The 19,627-nt window shown below is 40.9% G+C and overlaps 1 protein-coding gene across 1 annotated transcript; it reads left to right on the forward strand.

The window, feature by feature from the left end:
- The first annotated feature begins 209 nt into the window (after positions 1-209).
- bri3 (brain protein I3) lies at positions 210-16,452 on the forward strand. The gene is made up of 3 exons (XM_084073062.1): positions 210-923; positions 6,844-6,949; positions 12,842-16,452. The coding sequence occupies exons 1-3, from the start codon at positions 716-718 to the stop codon at positions 12,972-12,974; spliced, it is 447 nt and encodes a 148-aa protein (XP_083929188.1). The 5' UTR covers positions 210-715; the 3' UTR covers positions 12,975-16,452.
- The last annotated feature ends 3,175 nt before the right edge of the window (positions 16,453-19,627 follow it).

Here is a 19,627-nt window from a genome sequence, read left to right on the forward strand (position 1 = left end):
CTTTTTTTTTTAAATAAAAAAAAACATGATTGCTTAATAATAATATGTGTGGATCCTTTGACAACATTTCTTTTTTCAGAACCACTGCTTTTATTTTGACGGCACTGTCCCTTTAAGAAGCCCGGTGGGTGACGGTACTGTCCCTTTAAGACGCTCGTGTCTTGCTTCCTGTGCGCAGCGCAGAGAGGCGTTCCGGCAGCAGCAACATCACATGATTCCTCTCTTGTGACACAATGTATCCGAAAGGAACAGAAACACTTCCATATCTGAAGGGATGACACAAAGACGAGCTTTATCCACCAGAAGAGAGAGAGTGAGGACATGAATTAAACATTGACCAGTCCTTCCTCTAGTTGTGTTGTGTCTGGTGGAGGAGGAGAAGGAGGTGAAGAAGGAGGAGGTGGAGGAGGAGGAGGGGAGACAAAAGTTGTCGCATGGAGGACAGACAGAGACAGAACAACAGAGGGACGAAGTTTCATTTTGGCGCAGCGTGTTTGCTTTGATCTTTGGTCGCTCTCCGGCTGGGCGGGTGGCCTTTTGAAACTAAGTATCCAAACAGAGAGAGAAACAAAGTATCCACAAACTAAGTATCCATTTCCTCTGTGTTGTTGTGGGTGGAGGGGATTCCCCCCCCCTCTTCTTTCTTTATACTATAGTTGTTCAAGGTAAAGTGTAACAACGCAACACGTCCAGGAAGCAGCAGTAGTGTGACACGATGGTGGACAGTAAGCCTCTTCTCCAGGACAGACCCCCAGCCTACCACACGGTCCCCGGGACCTATGACTACGGCGGCGGCGGGGGACCCCCGGGGTCCCAGGCGTCCCTGGTGGGACCCCAGCAGGGCAACTACGGAGCCATCCCCCCCGCTGCGGGCTTCCAGCCGCCCCCACCGCCCTACCAGTACCCCCCCACCGCCGGCCCAGGTAAGACACACACACACACACACACACACACACACACACACACACACACACACACACACACACACACGACAAGGTAGTCTACTACTACTCTCTGCTGGATCCCACGGCCCAGTGGGACAGAGGCGCTATGATTGGCTACTTGCTTGGTTGTCATACCAACCATTGTTTTGCTTATTATAATGTAAAAATGATATATTTATGTGTATATTTATTTTATTAACAAAAATAAGCAATATTGTTTTATATCCATATATTTTGAGTTAATGTATCCTTATCCTATCTATATTTATACCTTAAACCAACCAGGTAAAAAAACAAAAACATTTTAGAAAGTTCAGAAACCCATCTACCAGTGACATCATCGATGGGGAATCCAAGCTAATAGAAACTGCAGGCTTTGTATTCCTGGAAAGTTGCAATGCAATAATAGATCCCATTGTTCTCGCCTTAATACAAATCTGAATAAAAAAATTGTAATCTTTTTGGGGGAAAAAATCCTGCCTAACGATGATGTCACTGGTAGACGGGTTTCTGGACTGTCCACAGCCCTCCTATGAGACACAGACCAAGTAGATTTTTTTAAAATCATTTTATCATGAGCATTAGTGAGGACCTATTACATGAAGATATGTTGAAAAGTGGTGAAGTCGTCCTTTAATACAGGCTACTTCTTTCATTGTTGATGTTCTGTCACGTTTGCTATACAGTTAGCCCATGGGACTCCCTCTTTCACTGGTGTGTCGCCCAGGTTGTGCCTAAACCCTAACCTTTAACTTCACAAACACTATGCCTAACCCTAACCTTAACCCTACCTAACCTCACATAAACTATGCCTAATCCTAACCTCACAGAAACTCTGCCTAATCCTAACCCTAACCTCACAAACACTATGCCTAATCCTAACCTTAACCCTAACCTCACAGAAGCTATGCCTAATCCTAACCTTAACCCTAACCTCACAGAAGCTATGCCTAATCCTAACCTTAACCCTAACCTCACAGAAGCTATGCCTAATCCTAACCTCACAAACACTATGCCTGCCCTAAACCTAACCTCAAAACCACGTTGACCTGGGCGAAACACCGGGAAAAAGAGTGTCCCGTTCGCCTATGTTGCCAGTCAGCAGTTGCCAGACAACCAAGTTTTAGCCAATCACAGCGTGACTATCCCCCCGAGGAATGGGATATTATTGAGCAGCAGCCAGTCAGTCAGTCCATTACCTAACAAACTGCTGCTGGTGCAAAGCAGTAACTGTTGTAACAGAACTTTTATTTTAAGCTCTTTGAACTGTAGCTGACATTTTGCAGCCGCCAGGTCTGCAGCTCTGGGTCCTGTCCAGTGTTGCCAGATTTTGTGAGAGAACAGAGAGAACAGAGAGAGGTCTATGAAAAACAAGGCCAAAATAAGCGACTACTAGGGCATGTGTACACTACAGTCAAACTTTATTGTCTAATGTTGTCTTGGTGCCATGGACCACCATCTGAAAATATTTTGTGCCAGACAAGTGACCTGGACCCCATACAAGATTTGTGTTGTAAAATGTAAAAACAAAATCCAGATTTGTAATTTTTTCCCCCAAGATTTTTCAAAAATCACAGATCTACAAGCCTTCAACTTCCAATATTTACAAGCGACTTTACAGGAAAACAACAAGCCCAAAGTCGCTTATAATAAGCAGACTTGGCAACACTGACTGTGTCCATCAGCACGTTCCAATAAACCCCCTCAGTGTTTAATTCATTTAACTGTGAACCAAAGTTATTTCCCACCAAAATAACTTTGGTTCTAGAACTGGTTCCGTTCTACATACTTGGAAACCTTGGTGCTTTCATAGAACCGGCCACCAACCGGCTTGCGTGTCCTCCAGTTTTAAGCAGAACCATTGTATTTTGGGGAGGCATAGCTGAATGGTTACAGAGCCGGTCTGGGGAGCAGGAGTCCCCAGTTGGTTCGATTCCAGGCCTGGCCACTAGCAATGTGTATATGACCGGTTGAACTGTCTATTTTACAGGGGAAATAAGAAATTCAATCGTCAGTGGCAGTTACAGTTGAATTTTTCTTTCCTTCTTTTTAAATGATGATTTCTTTTTGCTTGCTTTTGCCATTGTTTATATCACATCCGCATCTTCCAACCTGTAGAATAGTGACACGCCCACTTTGGTTCCCACTTCAGGGCAAGAAAAATCAAGTATTTTTTGGGGGGATCTGGTGTTTGTTTACCACATTGCCCTCTTCTTGCTTTGTTTGTTTTCAACGTGTGCTTGCCCCAAACACATCCCTGTCTACCAAAACAAACGGTGAAAAGTCTTCACTGTTTGTTTTTTTCGGTAGACAGACAGGGATGTTTTTTGGGCTACCGAAAAACAAACGGTGAAAACAACAAAATACAGCCAAGAGGGCAATGTGTGTCCAGCTTGGAAAGTCTTATTAACCCATTAAGACCTGAGGCGATTCTTAAAAATGTCTAAATCCTAACCTAATCAAGATTTTTGAATAGCCAAAGAAATCTAAAGTGACACAGATGAGTTTCTGCCCGACAGCAACGATAATGTTTCCTCCCTCCCTCCTAGCTCCTCAGTGATGCCTCCTATTCCTCACTCCTAGCTCCTATAGGCAGTGGTGTAAAGCAACCAAGTAGATGTACTCAAGTACTGTACTTAAGTACAAGTTTGAGGTATTTTTACTTTACTTGAGTATTTCCAATTTTCAGTACTTTTACTTCTACTCCACTACATCTCAGAGACAAATATTGTACTTTTACTCCACTACAATTATTTGAAAACTTTAGTTACTTTGCAATTATCAATTATTATATTATAAAACGTACATTAACCACTTTAGCCCTATTTTATACATAGGCTATTTGAACATTTTCAAACATTTTAGTACTTTAACTTTTGGTACTTCAAGTACATTTTGATAAGTATATAAGAGACTTGGCATGGTCGGTCAAAACGGTGGACACTGAGCAGACTCGTACTTCCGGTTGACGTGAGGATAGAGGAGTCGGGGAGGACACAACGGGGCAGGATGGGGACATTGTGGTTTGTTTCATTTGCATCAGACAGAATGTTGGCAGCAGACATGATGAAGCCACAATGCTGCTCGCTGTTGACACCACTTCCGCTTGGACTTCATGCTCGCAAAAAAAAAAAGAAGAGCTCATTGTTGCTTGTTTGTAGAAGGAACAATAACATCTGAGCTTTATTGGTGCTTTTAGCTTTTCCCAAGAAAGTGTAATTTTGAAGATAAACCAGTTCTTTAAAGTGGTTCTCTAAAGTGGGGTCCGGGGACCCCCAGGGGTCCCTTGGGAGGGTTCAAGGGGGTCCCCAGATACTTTTTTTAGTACATTTTTAAACCCTTTATCCATGTTCTATATGTTGGCTATTTAAAAATAGCAGATATACTGCGAGCTTGTAGATCTGCTATTTTTGAGCATTTTTGAAAGAAAAAAAAGTGTTTAAAAAAAGGTTAATAATTTTGACAAATTTTATTGACACATTTCTTTTAACACAAATCTTCTCTTCTGGAGGTCCCTGGCACCAAAACATTTTCAGATGGGGGGGGGGGTCCGCGGCCAAATACATTATCAATTTGGGGGTCCTTGACGAATGAAAAAGTTTGAGGACCACTGCTTTAGGCTGCCTGGTGCCAGGATTTCACTCAACGTCATAAAACAACAGGTGTTAAATTATGAAGTTTGTATCAACTGAACGATCAGAATCGATCAGCCAAAGAGAAGTGGAATAAGGAAGCTGTTTAACCTCAACATAACCTCCATAAAGCATTATTTCATAACCGTAATCTTCTGATGACAAGTCATCGTTGACAGTGAATGGTGTCATTCTCAGGTTTAGGCCTACTGTTGAGAAACCTACTGTATCACTGCCTGATGTAATGTTATTGACCAGGACAATGGCTTTATCATTGGGTTTTAACCCATTACGACCGGGAACGCATCTGTGTGTCATTTTTAGATGTCTTTGGCTATTCAAAAATAGCAGATATACAAGCTCATAGCGCGGCACCGAGTGCCGCGCTATGAGCTTGTAAATCTGCTATTTTTGAAAACAATTGAAAATTTGTGGCAAAATCTTGGATTATATATTTTTTAAAGCGAACATTTGTAAAATATTTTGTTCCAGGAACCCCCAGAAGCAAAGATTAGATTTACAAATGTCCGCAAAAAAAGAAAGAAAAAAAAATCAAATATTTGCACAACTTTTCATGATTTTTCAAAAATAGCAGATCTGCTATTTTTGAATAGCCCAACGAAATCTAAAAATGACGTTCCCGGTCTTAAAGGGTTAAAATGCCACTATTTACAGTATAACTCCACTATCACATATACAGGGCCACTTTACCCATCTTCACCCTTATCTTCATAAAATCGGTCCTCATTATTGCGTTTTATAAGGTGGCACCATTTCTGTCTACTCACTCTGTGTCTCATCAGAGGGCTGTGTGGACAGACAGTGCAGAAACCTGCATACCAATGACATCATCATCGATGGGGGATTCCAAGCTAATAGAAACTACAACCTTTTCTCTTCCTGTAAAGTTGGCACTATGCTGAAATAGAAGCCACGGTTGTTGCATCAATGCAAATTACATTTTGAAATCTTGTTTGAAATGACCGCCGATGTCATCAGTTTGCACATTTTGTAACCATCCACACAGTCAAACCTCTGACACTCAGAGCGTGTAGACAGAAATGACACCGTCCTAATAGTGCAGTGGTTCTCAAACTTTTTCAGGTCAAGTACCCCTAAATGAATGCGGATTTGGCCGTGGACCCCCATCTGAAAAGATTTTCAGATGTGGTGTTAAAAATGTAAAAAAAATATTCAAACATTTTCAAAGAATATCAAGATTTATTTTTAAATAGCTGATGTATGTAGGGCCCAGGGGGTCCCTGGACCCCACTTTGGAAACCCCTGCATTAGACCACAGACCACCATAACTCTGAGAGTGTACAAATGGAACCAAATGGACCCTTACGGGTCCATTTGGTTCCGTTTGTACACTCTCAGAGTTACAGCAACATAAGGGTCCATTTGGTTACTAACTATCCAACATTTATCTGGGTACCCCCTGGAACTCGCTCAAGGACCCCTGGGGGTCCCCGGACCCCACTTTGAGAACCATGGCTATAGTGCAGTGGTTTGCGTTCCCCAAATTATTTTGTGGGGTCCTCCCCAGATGATCAGCTTAACCTTGTTTTCTCACTCAACAGTAAACAAAGTCATACAGTATATACATACAGGGTATCTGCACATTTCTAAAGTTTAAATGTAATGACTTTTAGTACCTTCTTTATGAACAAATTGTCAAATATTACTTAAGAAAAGAGCGAGGCAAATATTGTGAAAATAGCCGAACTACAAGCTTACACGAGGCATTGTGAGCTTGTAGATCGGCTATTTTTCACAATATGTATCTGTGGAACCGGGTCAAACTAAATGTAATGCCTACAATTCCAGGTGCTTGTCAGGGTGGGGGGTCCCTGTTCAAATATGATTGTTTTGGCGGGTCGCGGCCTGAAGAGGTTGGTAACCCGTGGGAACTTATACCATTGGGGTGGTTATATTTTGCGACATTTACTGTAGATCGTGTCAAAAGGTCATGTCTCACCTAGACACAGGATCTGACATGAATTTTAACATGATGGTCAAGATTCAATTCATCCCCCGAGCAAGCAGGCTGGCTCTATTGGCTCAATGGTAAAGATTCAGCACTTGCTCTGGAAATCGTGTTCAAATCCGGGGTAGAAGAGGAAAGTTACACATAGTGCAGCTTTAAAGTGAACAAGTAATCGATAGAATAATCGGCAAAGAAAACCTAAACGTTGTCGATAGTTGTAGCCCTACAATACCATACCGTATCCTAACGTTCATTATGTTGTCTTCCACACATCCAGGGTACCCCACCCAGGCCATATCCCAGCAGCCCTACACCCCCCACCAACAGACCTACACCATCATACAGCCCTCTGTGGTGGTGGTAGGGGGCTGTCCCGCATGCAGGTGAGAACACGCACACGCACACACACACACACACGCACACGCGCACACACACACGTTTGTATTACTATGCATGTGAGAACGTGAACATTTTTTGATGACGTTTTTATGAATGCTATTTTTTTTTTTTTTTTTGTTTTTAACCGTAAGTCTAAAGCCGAAAAATAGCAGATCTTTAAGCTCACAAGCTTAAAGCACAGTTATTATTATTAAAGATCAGTTATTTTCCGGTGGCATGACACTGGCACGCAACTAAGTAACTATAAATCATGTTTAACTGTTTTATTCCAACCCCATGAATCCTAACCTCTAAATGACTAATCATGATCCTAACCCCAACCTGAATCTTTTTCTAATTGTAAACGTATCTTCAAAAATCAGTTTTTACACTGATTTCACAATTTCATTGCGAGGACCATTTTTCTGTTTCTGAAATTCTATACTATACTACTATGCAACACACACACACACACACACACACACACACACACACACACACACACACACACACACACACACACACACACACACTGCCAACACAATCACTTCCAATTTCACTTCCAGGTTTCAGTTCTCGACACGTCACATCATGATAAAGGTCATTTGATTAGCATGTGATTTACTACGTCTCTCTCATGATCACTGTGTGACTTATAGAGGCTCATATCTACCGTGTATGGACACACATGCACTGTGTATACGCACTGTGTGTGTAGGCCTGTCCACAATTATTACATAATGCAAAGCTCATAGCACGCGCTACAGGCTTGTAGGTCTGCTATTTTTGAATAGCCCAAAGTATAAAATAATCATAGCAAAATAAATCTAAAATGACACAGTATGCGTTCTTGGATTGTATGGGATAAAGTCAGAGTGTCAGTTCAATCCATGGTTTAAAGGAATGAGGGTTTTCCATGCTGTTGGTCTTGAGTCAACGTCCTGTGTGTCACATGACCTCACTCTAAACATGTGACTGGACTTAGGCTGAGGGGGGGGGGGGAGAGGTCAGCACAGGTCAAGGTTCACTGTCAGGCAAACTCTGCACGTCTCATGCAGTTTAGGCCTGTCAAGATTATTACATAATGGCCTGATCACAGTTAGTTTTGCATGGTCGTTGCCATTCTTCTGAACAATAACTGCTGGATGCAATTGACAGAATTTGTCATATTTCCATCATTATTTCCACATCATTGTCCACGCGCACTTTTAAACACGTTGATCCTGCCTTGAGATAGGACTCTGATTGATTGAATGATTTACTACTAGTCAGAAATGTAAACAGAACAGGGCTACAGTGAGACATTTTATTTAGGCTAAAATGATGACACAAAAAAGGTCCTGGGGACTTGTTTCCATTGTGGTCCTATGTATTCAATTAATCAACATAGCATAGAATGTTAATACGTGTCATCAACAAATGCAAACACAAAAAGTCTAATCGCCGGGTTGTAAAAGCAAGTCTATAAAAGTGTGTTTTGAGAAGTGATTTAAAAGACAACTGTGTCTGTCTGTCTGTCTGTCGGGTCGGGCAGAATTTGAGAACTCTAAAAGGTACTCAAATTTGTCAAAAAGAGCCGATCTACAAGCTCACAATGCATCGCGATTTGTGACACGTTGTGAGCTTGTAGATCGGGCATTTTTCAGTAGCCACAGTGTAAAACAGGGCTCAAGTGGTTAATGTATGTTTTGTATCAATTCATCTAATTCTGCAAAGTAACTAAAGCTGTGGAATAATTGCAGCAGAGTAAAAAGTCAAATATGTGCCTCTGAGATGTATGTGTGAAATATAAAGTAGTGAAACATTTTAATAATACTCAAGTAAAGTAAAAAAAAAAGGGGTCTTCAACAGGGGGTTCGGGACCCCGCCTAGGGGGTCCTCAGAGTTACTATACTCTTTTTTTTACCTTAACCACTTGAACCCTAATATCCCTTTTCTGAGGAGAGCCAAAAATAGCAGATCTACAAGATTGTAGATCGGCTATTCTTGGCAAAGAGGCGTAGAGGGGAAAAAAGAGCAGACCAAGTGAACAAAAAAAGTTTAATCTGAAACACAATTTCATACAATATAGAGGAGGGGGTCCCTGGTTCATCTCTCTCTCTCAACTAGGGGGTCCTTGGCCTGAAAACGTTGAAGACCCCTGCTCTAAATTGTACTTGAGTACAGTACTTGAGTAAATGTACTTAACTCTTTCAGGACTTTCCAGGACTGCAAATAAGCCATGTGGTGCAACTTGCAAATCGTTGTTGGTCAGAGACCTGTTATCTCCATGTTTTAACTTTTTAACTTTTTTTGGGGAAATTAATATCCTACTTCATCATACTACAGTGTCACTCACAAGTAACACAAATAGCAGATCTACAAGCTCACAACGCGACATGTGTTGAGCTTGTAGATCGGCTAGTTTTGCTACTTTTGAATGTGAATGGTGGAAAGTAAACAGTTTTTTGGACATTATGTATGAGGTTTTCACCCCGACTGCGCCGAAATCCCTCCCACATGACAAAGTACACACACACACACACACACACACACACACACACACACACACACAACCGATTGAGGAACTGCAGGACTGTACTGCAGTAACCGTACGTGTGTTTCTATGCAGAAAATCCCCAGCGTTCGGCGACTGAAAGCAGCCGTAATCATAAGGTCTTAATGTTTAGGCTGATTAGTCATAAGATATTTCATTGAAACCCCCAGGTTTAACCCATTAAGACCTGGAACGATTCTTAATTTTTTTTTCTAAGACCTGGAACGATTCTTAAAAATGTTTTCTAAATCCTAACAGTTTTTTTTTTTAAATAAAAAAATTAATAAAATCAAGATTTTTCAAAAGTCTACAAACTTATAGATATACAAATCTCATAGCGCGGCACTCGGTGCCGCGCTATGAGATTTGTATATCTGCTATTTTTGAATAGCCAAAGAAATCTTAAGTGACACAGATGCGTTCCAGGTCTTAATTGTTTAAGTGACTGCCATGTTACAACTAATAGGCTTAGCTTTATTTACTGTTATTCATAAGCACCTCCAGACCGCTCATTTTCAACCATTTTTACTTCTCACCAAATCAAGAAATATATTAAAAAATATATATACACGTGTAATATGTATGTTTTTACTTCACAAAAAAAGTCTACTGTTAATTACTTCCTGTCAAACTAAAACATAGGGCCCTATCTTGTGCCTTACTCCTTATGCCTAAACTCTTAAGGCATTTTTTACTATTTTGAAAAACATTTAAAAAATAGTTCAAATAGCCCATCTACGGCTATTTTCACTATTTTGCGCGGTGAGCAAGATAGGGCCCTAGTCCTTCACACTATGTTACTTTTCAGCCATTGCTCGCACACCCCCGGTGGTGCAGCCTCTCGACTGTAGTAGAAATATAAAATACACTTTCGCTACTCACCAAATTCTCTCATTCACTGTTGTGATTCTATAATGCTAGACCAGGAGTCTCCAATGTTTTTCAGGCCAATAAGGACCCCTTAGCTGAGAGAGAGATGAGGCAGGGAGTGGGACCTCCACTACATATTGTATATAATGATGCTGCAGAATAAACTTTTTTACATACATTTCATGGATAGCTTCATAGACTTGTGTGACAGCACTATCATCAAGTGTGTAAATAACTACATAGTGTTTGTTTACACATGATCTATTAATATGTTGGATTTTGGAGTTGGATTAATATGTCAATACTTTTGCTTTGTACTTGGTCTGCTCTTTTTCCCCCCTACACCAAGTCTTCGCTGACAATCTACAAGCTCACAACGCGTCGCAGCAACGTGTTGTGAGCTTGTAGATCGGCCATTTTTAGCGAATGTTCCTCTCAATAGGGATGCTAGGGTAGGGTTCAAGTGGCTAATGTATTTTTTTTAATAAAAGGTCTTATTACAAAGATTTGGCGGCCCCCCCTGGACTAACTTTGAGGACCCATGTACTAGACACCACGTTTCATTGAAATGAATGGGTGGCCATGCTTGGATGCTAGATGTAGACACTAGAGGGCAGCCTTTACAAGTGAAAATGTTCAAACATTATCAAAAGTTTTCAAAAATAGACACAAAGTGACATATCGTGAGCTTGTAGATCGGCTATTTTTGCCATGCGACACCCCCCATTGTAAGACAAAGTAAAAACTACTGCTTAAGTGTTTTTTTTTAACTCAGTATGATAGTTATTCTGTTTGATAGTTGTTTTTATAATTGTATTGTCCTTTAACCTGGTCTATGTGCAGTATGTGTTTTTATTGGTTTTATGGTTCTTGCTATGTTTGATTGTACAGTACTCTGGTCAGCTGTTGCTGTTTTTAAATGTGCTTCACAAATAGATTTGGATCTAGGTTTGTTTATGTATTTTTTTTGTGAGTGGTTATAATTCAGCCTTTCACGCCGGTCAGCATGTTGCAGTCATAAGACCAGGCTCACATCTTACGATGACTCTGCATTCATGTGTGGCTGCACCCGGATCAGTTCCATGGCTGTTTTGAAGGATAATTGATGAGTCAGCATTCATGTGTGGCTGCACTCATTCAGATCAGCTTCATGGCCTTTTGGAGGATAATTGCTTAATTTTCTTCATCACATGTTGTCCTTCCATTCCCTTAAAGTGTATTTTAAAGTGTTCCTTGTTGCTTGCTTACACCAGTGGTTCTCCACATTTTCTGGATCAGGGCCCACTTGAAAATCCCATAAGCGTTTGAGGCCCAACCATAAAGGATAAGGATAATTCCTTTTAACAGGTCGTTCATGAAAGCCCTTGCGGTCTTGTTTCCAATGAGAACCTGTGAGCAATTAGGGGTTAAGAGTCTTGCTCAGGGACAAATTTCATTTCATCGACACATATGCTGGCGTGGCCTGGAATCGAACCTGGGGCAACCAGGGCCTCTGGCTCCCTAGGCGGGCTCACTAACCACTCAGCTATAGCCACCATCTGGACCACCCATAAGATTTTCAGAGCATATCTATTTTAACGACCAATTAATCGCGTTCCGGTGCTCTTAGACAGGGACTATACAGTATATCGTCGCCGTCGGTTGAAAACTTGTATGTCCAAAACCGTTCTTTTTGATATTTTTTAAAACATTTTACAATTGTGAAAATGGCCTCCAAATAGCCGATCTACAAGCACACAACGCCTCGCATTGTGAGCTTGTAGATCGGCTAGTTTCACTACTTTTGTGGTGAAAATAGCGCGGCACCGAGTGCAGCGCTATGAACTTCTGCCATTTAAAATTTGTTTTTGAACATTTGTGCAAATATTTGAATATATATATTTTTAAAGGGAAACATTTTGAGTCAAATGGGGGTCCTAAGACCTGGAACGCATCTGTGTCACTTCTTGATTTGAGCCATTATTTTACTTTTTGGCTATTCAAAAATCGTGAAAATGTGTGCAAATCTTTTTAAATATATTGTTTTAAAGCGAACATTTTTAACTCTATTCTTTGCTTCTGGGGGGTCCCTGGAACAAAAGATTTTGAGATGGGGGGCCGACGGCCAAATACATATAATTTCAGGGGTCCTTGACATGGAAAGGTTTGAGCACCACTGATATAGAAACATACCTTTTTTTTTTTCAGAATACTCTTAGGATTTAGAAGACATTTTGCAGAATCGGCCTCAGGTCTTAAAGGGTTAAAAACACAACTAAAACATTCCCCTACCCTTTTCCCTCCCACTTTGTCTCCCTCTCTCTCTCTGTGTGTGTGTGTGTGTGTGTGTGTGTGTGTGTGTGTGTGTGTGTGTGTGTGTGTGTGTGTGTGTGTGTGTGTGTGTGTGTGTGTGTGTGTGTGTGTGTGTGTGTGTGTGTGTGTGTGTGTGTGTGTGTGTGTGTGTGTGTGCGTGCGTGCGTGTGCCTGCGGTGCGTGTTTGTGCGTATTCCAGGGTGGGCGTTTTGGAAGATGACTTCACCTGCCTGGGCATCATGTGTGCCATCTTCTTCTTCCCGCTGGGCATCCTCTTCTGCTTTGCACTGCGCCAGAGGAGGTGCCCCAACTGTGGCGCCACCTTCGGCTAGGAGGACCAAACTGCAGCCAGCGCTAGACTGACTGACTCACTTCTACAAGCAGACATATTTTACACACGCGCACACACACACACACACACACACACACACACACACACACACACACACACACACACACACACACACACACACACACACACACACACACACACACACACACACACACACACACGCACGCACACGCGCACACAAACACAGACACACACACACACGCGCACGCACACGCTTTATTTTTTCTTTTGTTATTTTTTTCTTAACCATTGCACACAGATTGTTGCCATTTATATATTGTACAGCATTGGTTCTCAACATTGGTACCGGGGACCCCAGGGGGTCCTTGAGGAGGTTCTAGGCGGTCCCAACAGAGATGAAACTCATTTTAAACTGCGGTCCTTGAAATGAAAAAAAAAGGTTTGAGAATAACTGTTGTACAGCACATGATCAAGGAGATGATGCCGAGAATTATAAGCCAACCATGAATATTCACGTGTACGTTTTTGTCAGTTATAATTATTAGTCATAATTACGCCGGGGGAGGCTAGACGACGCCTTTTACTGTCCTGTAGGTCTGGGCCATAATATGACTATAATTCAATATCACCATTATTCACACTTTTGCCTCGAGGGTGATAAAATGAACGATTAGTTAAAACATTTTTACAACGAAGCGTTGAAGTGGTTATGAAAGTATTCGATTTTTTGGTGTCGATTCATTGATAAAGAAGGAAAAAAAAGAATTCTCCCCCCTGCCCCGCACAGACCTAGTTAGCAAAGCCTGTAATCATGAGAAACTGAGAAATAATCTGCAATTCCATTTTTCTCCCCCCCCCCCCCCCCCCCCCCCTTTTTTCATACGTAGCTTGGTTAATCCGCTGGCTCTCAACGTCGCGTTCCAGGGGTCCTCGAGGGGGTTCCAGGGGGTCCCCCAGCGAAATTAGTTAATACGGCATCTAAACCACTTCAACTCCTATATGTATATACAACATGCAAGCTCGCAGCGCGTTGTGAGCTTGTAGATGGCCTATTTTCAACGGAAATGGCTAATTGTTGAATAGTTTTGAAACCTTTTAACGATGCACATCTTGTATGGGGTCCCTGGCACGAAATATTTTCAGATTGTGGGGGGGGGGGTTTGAGAACCACTGTGTTAATCCACATACCGGAGCACATTCCTTTGTGTTTTGTGACGTCATGGTGAACCGAGACACAGACGTTGTGCCTCGAGGATTGAATCATTTTCTTTGTCATTTTTTTCGCCATACAGTTGAGATTTTTGCATAGACTTTTCTGTTACGTCTCATATCTTTAGTTTAGTTTTTTTTTTGCCGTCAGTTATGTGCGGTGTACGTCATATAGGCACCGCGCCGTTTCACGCAGATCACGCGTGAAAACCGACTTTGTCAAAGCGAAAAGTCGGTTTAGCAAAGCCCTCGTTTTTGATGACTCTTCTCTCTGTGGCGTGGAAACGACGCAGGCTAGCCGACGGAAAGATTCGTGGAAGAATCCCTCGTTTTGTCCTCCTCGGACGGACTGACTGACTGTCCCGGCTGAAAAGAAAGACTTTTGTGGGACAAATCAATGTGTCTGCTTTTGATAAATGATTTCAATGATTTCCTGGGGCCATATTTGCACTGACCGTTTTTTTTTCTTCTCCTTTTTTTTGTATGATTCTTGCAATTCTTTTGCGCTTTTCTTCCAGGGCTTACCTCAGGTATACACGGACTGAAATGCCCTGGCCTCGACGGACTTCAAAAGGCATGATGGAATCTAAAGCTGTATTTTTGACTTCTTGCTGCCATGTGCTCGCTCGTACATTTAAAGGAGCACTTAAACTTTTTTTCTTTTAACCTGAAATATCTTTGTATAATTGGCGGTGATGTGCCATCTCATACAATGACAACATCTATAGGGATCCTAAGCTAATAGAAACTACAGCCTTTCTCCTCCTGGAAAGATAGCATGCTGAAATATAGAAGCCATTGTTCTTGCGTTAGTACGAAATAAAGAACAAAGGTTTGAAATCTTATATGATCAAACCTGCCTACCGATGATGTCACTGGTAGGCAGGTTTCTGAACTGTCCACACAGTCCTCCTCTGAGACACAGAGTGAGTGGACAGGAATGGTGCCATCTTATAATGAGCATTAGTGAGCACCAGTTATATGAAGATAAGGTTGAAAATGTGTTAAGTGCTCCTTTAACCACTTGAACCCTAGTGGCCATTTTCTCGGGGGGAGGGGGGGGGATTCGTGTAGAGGGAAAACAGGAGGAGGCTCTAGTATAGAGCCCTGGGCGGACCCCGGTCAATGAAGCATATTGTTGTTGTCGGGCAGAAACCTTGCATCTTTATATTTCAACAGTTTTTTTGTTTTCGGAAATTACTGCGCTACTTCATTGTTCAAGACTGTCGCGCAGAAGTAGCGAAAATAGCCGATCTGCGAGCTCACAGTGAGCTTGTAGATCTGCTATTTCCGCTATTTCAGGAAAAACTAAATCTATATCAATGAAAAGCATTAACAAGAGCTTGCGACTAATTAATAACTACATTTGGATCCATTGGAAGTCGAAATGCAAGGTTTCTGCCCGACCACGACGATGCAGGGTTTCAGTGGTTAAAACGAAGCATGTAAGAGATAAATAAGTCACGCAAGTAACGATGTATAAATCTCTGGTCGACATTTACCCGGAATTCTATGCCCTATATAGGACAACTCGTGCTTAATTTATGTGCCAACGGGTAGGGCTGTCACGATTATGAAATGTTATGTGACGATTAATTTGTCGCTCAAATAATTGCGATTAACGATTTTATTCAGTTTCCGTCGTTAAAAAAAAACACTTTTCTGTTAGCTTTTACGCTTTGGAAAACGGCAGATATGACAAATAACTTGCATCATTTAATAACTTTATACTTTAAAAACATGAATAGTGATATGTTTGAAAATCATTGCGATTATCTCAAATAATTGTGATCAGGCGATTATGTAATAATTGTGACAGGCCTACCAGCGTGGGGAAACAGCCCATCTACGAGCTCACAACGCCTTCGCTTGTAGATCGGCTAATTGCGTCTCGTGATTCTGTCGTATGATGGAAATATAAACGCTTAATTTGTACTCTGTCGTATGGCGTTTCGCTTCTCGTTGAAGATAGCATATCTGTGAGCTCTCGACACGTCCTCGAAGCGTTGTCGAGCTTGTAGATCGACCATTTCCGGCTATAAATCGGGCTTACCCCCCATTCCTCCTGAACCGCAGACAATCAATCGTTGAATGTCTATATGTGTCTCTGTGTATGTGTCTTTACATCTTCTATCATAGCAGGATGTATTGCTTCTGTAAGGGTGTATTATTTTAAATCTGTTCTTTTGCTTTGAAAACACACTACCGCACGCTGTTATGATTGAGGTTCTTACTTTTTATATGAGAGAAATTATTGTAAATAAAAAGAAGCGCTTATTATAACCTTACCTGTGGCTGTTTGTTCGTCTCGTGTCGTTTGCATGAGTACTTGAGCGAGACACTCTTTGAATTACAATCTCCACCAGGCTGAAAGGGAGCACTTATAGAACAGAAACAGAGTAAAACACCAGCTGATAGGCTGATCCATGGCACTGAATTCATCTGTATCAAACAGTGGTGGTAAAAGTGCTCACATGTTTTACTTAAGTGAAAGTATCAATACTGCAATGTAGTCTGTTACAAGTAAAAATCCAGAATTAAAAATGTACTTGAGTAAAAGTACTAAAGTATTGGTAATATAATGTACTTAAAGTACCAAAAGTAGAAAGTAGTCATTATGCACAAGTTTTCAAATGTATACAAATCTTTTGAAAATAGTAGATCTACATACAAGCTCACGATATGTCGCATCGAGATGCATTGTGAGCTTGTAGATCAGCTATTTTCAAATGGCCAAAATATATATAGGGCTGAAGTGGTTAATGTATGTTTTGTAATAATCAAAATCTACAAAGTAACTATTAACTAAAGTTTTCAAATAATTGTAGTGGAGTAAAAAGTATAATATTTGCCTCTGAGATGTTGTGGAGTAGAAGTAAAAGTATTGCAAATTGGAAATAATCCAGTAAAGTAAAAGTACCACAAAATTGTACTGTGTAAATGTACTTAGTTACTTTCCACCACTGGTATCAAACTCTGTCCTGACTCTCAGGGGCATGTTTACCTGTGCCAAAGAGATTCCAGAACAAGAGACGAAAGTCCTTAATGTTTTTGAATCACCACTAGATGGCGCAGTGGTAGCTCTGCTGCCGTCTTCTTGTAGCATATCACAGTCAGAACACTTCTTTTCCAGTGAGCTGCACATAACTGGAAAGGCTCTGTTCTAAATTAACAAAAAAAATAAAAAATAAAATAGGGTGTGAGCAACGTTTTCGGGGTACATGCTCACTTACCCGTTTTCCAAGGCTGGCTTGATCAAGTACTAGACAGTGGAAACCACCTGCTACATATCATATACTGCTAAACAGATCAATAGAAGCATAGAATTGTCAATAAATGTAATAACAAAAATAATTACTCAATCATTTAGTATTAATAATACATTTATATTCCTGTTTCTCTTTCTTATGACTATTTTGTAACTCCAAAAAGTTGAAGTTGTGAAGAATTCCTTTACACATGTGATGTGAAAATAAACCTGTTATGATTCATTTGTTCAAAAAGTTGATTTTCTGTAAATCAAACTCAATGAAAGTATCTCAGACTGTAGTCTGCCTGTCAGTTGGCAGGTAAGACTAGTCTGTGGCTTTAATACAGCATTGATTGTCTCACATGTACATTTATATTGATGCAGTCACTTAGTCCTTTGTAACAGTTTGTCATTGTTGTCAAGTCAAATATAATTAGAAAGCACATATAATGCTGTACAGAGCTGGATCAGTAGCTACACATACAGAAACCATCATCAATGTGGACATTATGCCATTTATTTCTATTTAGTTAATTATTTGTATGCAATTATGACATGATGAGTTTCAAGATTTTTTTTTTTCATGAATTTAAATCTGAATGGATGTTAAGCTACTGTAAGACGCACGTGCACGCGCACACAAGCCACACGTGCACATACTGACATTCTGAATTAATGTTAATGTAACACCTCATACACGCACATAAACATGTGTGGTCGCTTTCGCGCATACATGCATGCAAACACAATACATGCACCCTGAAATTCTGAATGAATATGTTACTAATTTCTGCTTTGATCCATTCGTACATTTAAAATAAATAAATTAGTAAATAATTATAGTAGTATGCATATTTATAATACTTTTTCGTTGTCCAACACAGACCAGTCCTGTCGAAGAATTAAATATATGATAGTAGAACAGAATAAAAACAAGTTTTTTTTGTACAGCATGACTTTTTAATGTTTTTTTAAGCAAACGGACATCACTCACCCATTTCGGATACTCTCACTGAATGAGATTATCACGTTTAATCAGACTATTCATTGGTCTAAGTAGGTGAGATACTAACCTACCCACGTTTAATCAGACTATTGATTGGTCTATTACGTTATTTACCTGAGGTTGGTATGGCCCAGAAGAGGCCATGTTTTTTTATTTTGGCTTTGGGGGGGTCATACAACTTTCATTTATTGAATTTTGTATTTTAAAAATGCTTAGTTTTTTTGTTTTTCATATTGTTATACTCCCCTATCTATAGACCCCTTAACAGACCACGTCACACTGATGAGAACCAGTATGCGTGCAACCAGTATGCGCGCAATGAAACCCATTCTATTATCAGGTCTCGCTAGGACGCGCCTCACTAGCCAACACACAAGAGGGGGTTGGGGTGTGCTGAAACCAGCGCACCCCAAAACAACAGGTTGGGAATTGATTGCCTGAAAAAACAATCACCTGTGCATCCAGTCTCAATGTTGGTAAACAAATAATTGGTCTATATCGCGTTTAATAACCCTGTATGGTGACTTGACATGGTATCTCCCACTTCTGTTTTACGTTCCAGACCCTTCCAGACGCAGTTAAAAAGAGAGACAGTGTTGCCAGATTGGCCAAGTCTTTAAGTAATTGGGCTGGAAAATGTTGCACTGGGCGGGCACATTCGCTTGCATTTAAAAAAGATATATATCTGGCGTGCGGTGTTTCCCCCACGTAGCACGCAGCAGCTGCAGCACGTTGGCAGCGGATGATTCAAAATGAGTAGGCTACCTATGCGGAAATATCTCAGCCGTGCCCAAAGCAGCTAGTAGAACAGCAGAGAAAAAAAACACTAAATAGGCTATAGCTAAACTACTGAAAATGTCTTTCAACAAACGGATGCTAGGCCTACTGCCAGTAGGCTACCAAGACTTTCTTTACAGACGTGTGTCTAGACAGAGGAGCAAAGATGCTCACGGAACACAGCTGCCTGCAAAGCTCACACAAGTTGACACAACAAGTTTCCTCATCAAATGTAGGCTAAATATGAGAGCTGCTCATATCATACCACTGAAAGAACGACAGCTCATGCCTTTTCCAATGTTGACATTGCTTTCAGAATGTATCTCTGCCCTGTATCAGTAGAGGGGAAAGATCATTTTGCAAACTGGAAATTATCATAAATAGACTGGGGACTGTATCGATTCATGACAACAGACTGAACCATGTTTGT

Source organism: Gymnoscopelus microlampas (assembly GCF_963454915.1).
Source record: "Gymnoscopelus microlampas genome assembly, chromosome: 11".
Taxonomy (NCBI): Eukaryota; Metazoa; Chordata; class Actinopteri; order Myctophiformes; family Myctophidae; genus Gymnoscopelus; species Gymnoscopelus microlampas.

Coding starts and splice junctions, on each gene's coding strand:
- bri3 (XM_084073062.1), top strand. CDS start 716: ATGGTGGACAGTAAGCCTCTTCTCCAGGACAGACCCCCAGCCTACCAC. Junction 924..6,843: donor CCCCCCCACCGCCGGCCCAG/GTAAGACACACA, acceptor CCACACATCCAG/GGTACCCCACCCAGGCCATA. Junction 6,950..12,841: donor GGGGGCTGTCCCGCATGCAG/GTGAGAACACGC, acceptor TGCGTATTCCAG/GGTGGGCGTTTTGGAAGATG.